This window comes from Culicoides brevitarsis, chromosome 2 (genome assembly GCF_036172545.1).
Source record: "Culicoides brevitarsis isolate CSIRO-B50_1 chromosome 2, AGI_CSIRO_Cbre_v1, whole genome shotgun sequence".
Lineage (NCBI taxonomy): Eukaryota > Metazoa > Arthropoda > Insecta > Diptera > Ceratopogonidae > Culicoides > Culicoides brevitarsis.
Genome location: NC_087086.1, coordinates 37,317,456 through 37,321,773, shown reverse-complemented (window position 1 = coordinate 37,321,773; position 4,318 = coordinate 37,317,456). Strand labels below are relative to the sequence as shown.

Below are 4,318 nucleotides of genomic sequence, written 5' to 3'. Positions count from 1 at the left end.
GCTATACAAACAAAAATTCGCTTATCTCCTTTAGTTATTTTATCTGTCGATAATTTTTACGTCCATTTATTTATATTTTTGTATCAAATAACGTTGATGCATTCAAAGATAGCGAATCGTACCTATTGAGCAAGAAATGAGTAGTCAGTTATTACAAAAAAAAAAGAGATAAGATAAAAAACTTTAACTCGTAACTCATTATTTGTCAGTTCGATCGACAAATTCATCGCGTCACAACATGCGACTTTTTCGCTCATATTTGACGAAACTTCGTCTCCATTGGTTTTTACTCGTTTACATCTTTCTCGTTTTCTCGGTAATGCTTCTTTTTTTGCCTTCTTACTCGCTGCAACTCGAAATTTACGGAAAAGTAACGGACCAGAGTTATTTACTTCGCGACACAAATACGAGTCATTACATAAAACCCTCGATCGAAACGCATTTCACGGATGTCCCGAAGGATTTTTTGTCTTATGCGAGACTTTTGGGAGCTTATCGGAGCCTTGGAGTGTTTGTGACGTCAGATGTGAGGCACCGGGATCGTCGAAGAGCGATTCGAGCGACATGGGGACGCGTTTTGAGACCAAAACCGGTTTTTATTTTAGGAAAAAGTTCAAATCCAGTGGATAACGAGATCGCCGAGGAAGAAGCTGAACTTTACAAAGACGTCATAATTGAAGATTTTAACGAAAGTTATCAAAATTTGACGATAAAAACGATGTTCGCTTTGAAACATTTCCTCAGATTGATGCCTGACGAGAAATATTTCCTCAAAATTGACGATGATGTCTTTTTAAATGTCTTTAACTTGAACAAAATCATGAAAAAATACGAAAATTTCCCTCCCGGAATTATCGGGCATCTCGAATCCCAAAGATTTGCTCATCGCGATCGTGAAAGTAAATGGTTCACGCCTCGATGGATGTTCACCGAAGAAAAACTCCCGGATTTCATCAATGGTCCAGCGTATCTCATCTCAGGACAAGTCGTGAGAAAAATCTACAACGAAGCTCTAAGCACAACTCTCTTAACGTTAGAAGACGTTTTTCTCACTGGAATCGTTGCCAATGCCAAACTTCAAGTCCCGCTGTATCAAAATGACGGCTTTGAAGATTACTATTCGATCGATAATTTGATCAATCGCGATTGTTTTTATCGGTAAGATAACAAAAAAAGTAAACAAGAGATATGAGTTTAATTAATTTTTTTTTTTCGAGTAGATCCGTTCTGACAATTCATCGAATGACGAATATGGAACAAATGATTGACGTTTGGAAACGTTTGAAGAAAAATCATGAGCCGTGTTGGGAAATTTGAAGAATTTTTATGACTTTTTGTGTTACTCATGTGAAATATTTTTTAAATGATTCATCGAAATATAGATTAGTAAAAAAAATTAGTTGAATAGCAGATAAAAAATTTATTTAAAATATGCAAATGAGGTTTATTTGTTTTGTTTTTAATGCATAAAATGCAAAAAAATTTGGCAATTTTGTGAAAAAAATATTTCAAAAGTGACTTATTTTTAAGTTTGAACGGAAGTTTGTGAAAAAAAATTAAAGAAAAATTTTTTAATCATTTATTTTAACTTATAAAAAAAGGTAAAAATTAAAAAAAAAACTGCAAATTTAACAAAATAAAATTAAAAAAAAATTATTTGTGTTAAAAAGTAAAAAGCTTAATAAAAGCTCAAATTAAAAAAAAATAATTAAAACAAAAATTTAAAAAAAATCAAAAATTATTTATTTTCTTTGTTTAAAAGAAATAATTTTTATTTTTATGTCGCCAAAATAATTAAAAAATTATTGCTTAAAAATTATCAAAATTTAATAAAAATTGAGACTCAAGTAGAAAAAAAAATAAATTTTATAGCATTATCAACGAATAATTAAATTTACTGAATTAATAAATTTAATTACAAATTTGATTTGAATTAATGTAAAATTTTAAAATTAATTATTTTATTTAATTATTAATTTAATTTAATTAAATTTTAATTATTTTTTTTTTTAATTAAATAATTTTTTTAATTTAATAAATTTAATTTAAATTAATATAAAGTTAAATTTGATTCAATTAAAATTTAAAAATTATTTGTTATACACAAAGAAAAAAATAATTTTGAATTTTTGCAAATTTTTATCTTGATTTCTCTTCAATTTGAGCTTTTTTAAAAGTTTTTCACTTTTTCACACAATTCAATAAAATTTGGTTATTTTTTTAAAAAAAATATAAATTAAAATAAAATTAAATAAAATAATAATTATTTAATTTCATTTTTATTTATAATTTTAAAAAAAATTACCTCAATTCAGTTTCTAATTTTTTTTTTTTAAATTTCAAGTCATTAAACTAAAAAAATACCTTTAAAAATTTTCATATTCAATTAAATCCAATTTCCCTTTCATTAAAATCCTCCTTTAAAGCAACAACTTTCCCTTTCATCCGCATAAAAATTCCAAACAAAAAAAAATCAAATTAATTCAAACACAACCTTGAACTCCATCCTCTTCGTTTTCTCAACGATTTTCGCACAGCAACACAAACAACTTTAAATGACACCATTTCTCAATTAAATACCATAACACACATACATTAATGCGACAGACGTTGTCGGGGGGCGCAAAACACCTCCCAGACATCCAAGTACAGCCAGCCAGCATAAAAACAATCAAATTACGTCTTGTATTTAACGCAGACTCGTACAGCGGCTGTTTTTAAAAAGGGAATTCCCAATTTATAAATTTTTATGTAAATGCCTTGCGCTGCGCTGTTATTATCATTCATTATACACATTATTACATCATCATCATCGCAGACCGACCTTGCGAAAGAATTTTCCTTTGCTTTTTTCCTCATTTATATACTTTACTCTTAGTTATATTTATTTACCCTCATTTACATTTGGCGCACGAGGAAAACACAGACGACGTCGACATACATTTTCATTATCCTTCGCACGCCGTCGTAGCTCCGTAGATGCGACGAGAAACCGGCAATGAATTTAATTAAAGCACATCAGCTGGTTCTGTGACGTACCGGAATTCCATTCATGCCGGTTTTTGTTTAATTTTCTCATCGTCGCTCGTGTCGCGAAGTTCATTTACGAGGAAAAATTAATCAATTTCCCCGCATTTCTTAACAAATTGTTATCTAAATATTATGGCACCCGTCACATGAGCAAGTCTTCCTTATTATCTGATGAGCTGCGGTTATAAAGATAATGCCTTTAAACACACAAACATCGCGGAAAACATGATGGAAACATGCACGTAGAACGTACTTGATGCTAATAAAAAAGCATCTATTTTCTGATGAGTGTGTAATAAAGATACCAGAACACGTATGTATTTTAATTTTATTTTATCCAGCATCACATATTTTTTTTCGAAGGAGCGACTTCGTGGAAAATTTTTTGTATGGGAACGTTAAAAAAAGATAATACAATTCCGCACATTATCCCACTTAAAAAAGAAATATGCAAAGATATGGTTTATGGATGCGTTTGTGGATGGCAGGGATGGAAAAAATTTTTTTAAAAGGATTTTGGTTTAAAAAATTTTAATTTGTTTTAAAAAAAATAATTTTTTATTAAATTTTTAAAAAATTAATTTTCTTAATATTTAAAATATTTTTTTTTTTAATTTTAGAACTGAAAAAAAAATTTTTTTTTAAATAAAATTTTATTTATTTTAGCTTTTTTAACATTTATTTTTTTTATTAAAATTTAAAAAATTTTTTTTATTTTTTTTTTTTAAATTATTTTTTTTTATTTTTTTTTAAATTAAATGTTTGATTTTTAAAATAATTTAAATTTAATGTAAAAATTAATTAATTTTTAGAAATTAATTTTATTCGAGATATTAATAAAAAATAATTTTAAAATATTTTGAACTACAAATTTAACAAAATAAAAATAATTTTTAAAATTTTGATTTATTTTAAACATGTTGTAGGCTATAATTTTAAAAAATTAAAAGATAAAAATTTAAAATTATTTTTTTTAGTTCTAAAAATTTGCAATTTAAAAAATTAATTCTAAAATTTGATAAACTTAAAGTTTTAATTTAATTTGAAATTTTATTTATCTTTTATTGATAAAATCTGAAATTTTATTGGATTTAAGTCCTAAAATTATTAATTTTTCAAACTTAAATATAAAATTCAAAATTTTATTATTTTCTAATTTTTTATTTAAAATTAAAAATTTTTGTTCAAAATTTTCAAATTTATTAATTCTAAATTTTTTCAGTTCTAAAATTTTATTTTTTTAGCTTTTAGCTCTTTTTAAATCCAAATTATTTTTTTAAATATTTAA

The 4,318-nt window shown here is 25.8% G+C and overlaps 1 protein-coding gene across 1 annotated transcript; it reads left to right on the top strand.

The window, feature by feature from the left end:
* Window positions 1-222: 222 nt before the first annotated feature.
* LOC134831083 (beta-1,3-galactosyltransferase 1-like) lies at window positions 223-1,551 on the top strand. Its single transcript, XM_063844726.1, has 2 exons — window positions 223-1,158; window positions 1,221-1,551. Exons 1-2 carry the CDS (start codon window positions 239-241, stop codon window positions 1,315-1,317), a joined length of 1,017 nt encoding a protein of 338 aa, XP_063700796.1. The 5' UTR covers window positions 223-238; the 3' UTR covers window positions 1,318-1,551.
* The last annotated feature ends 2,767 nt before the right edge of the window (window positions 1,552-4,318 follow it).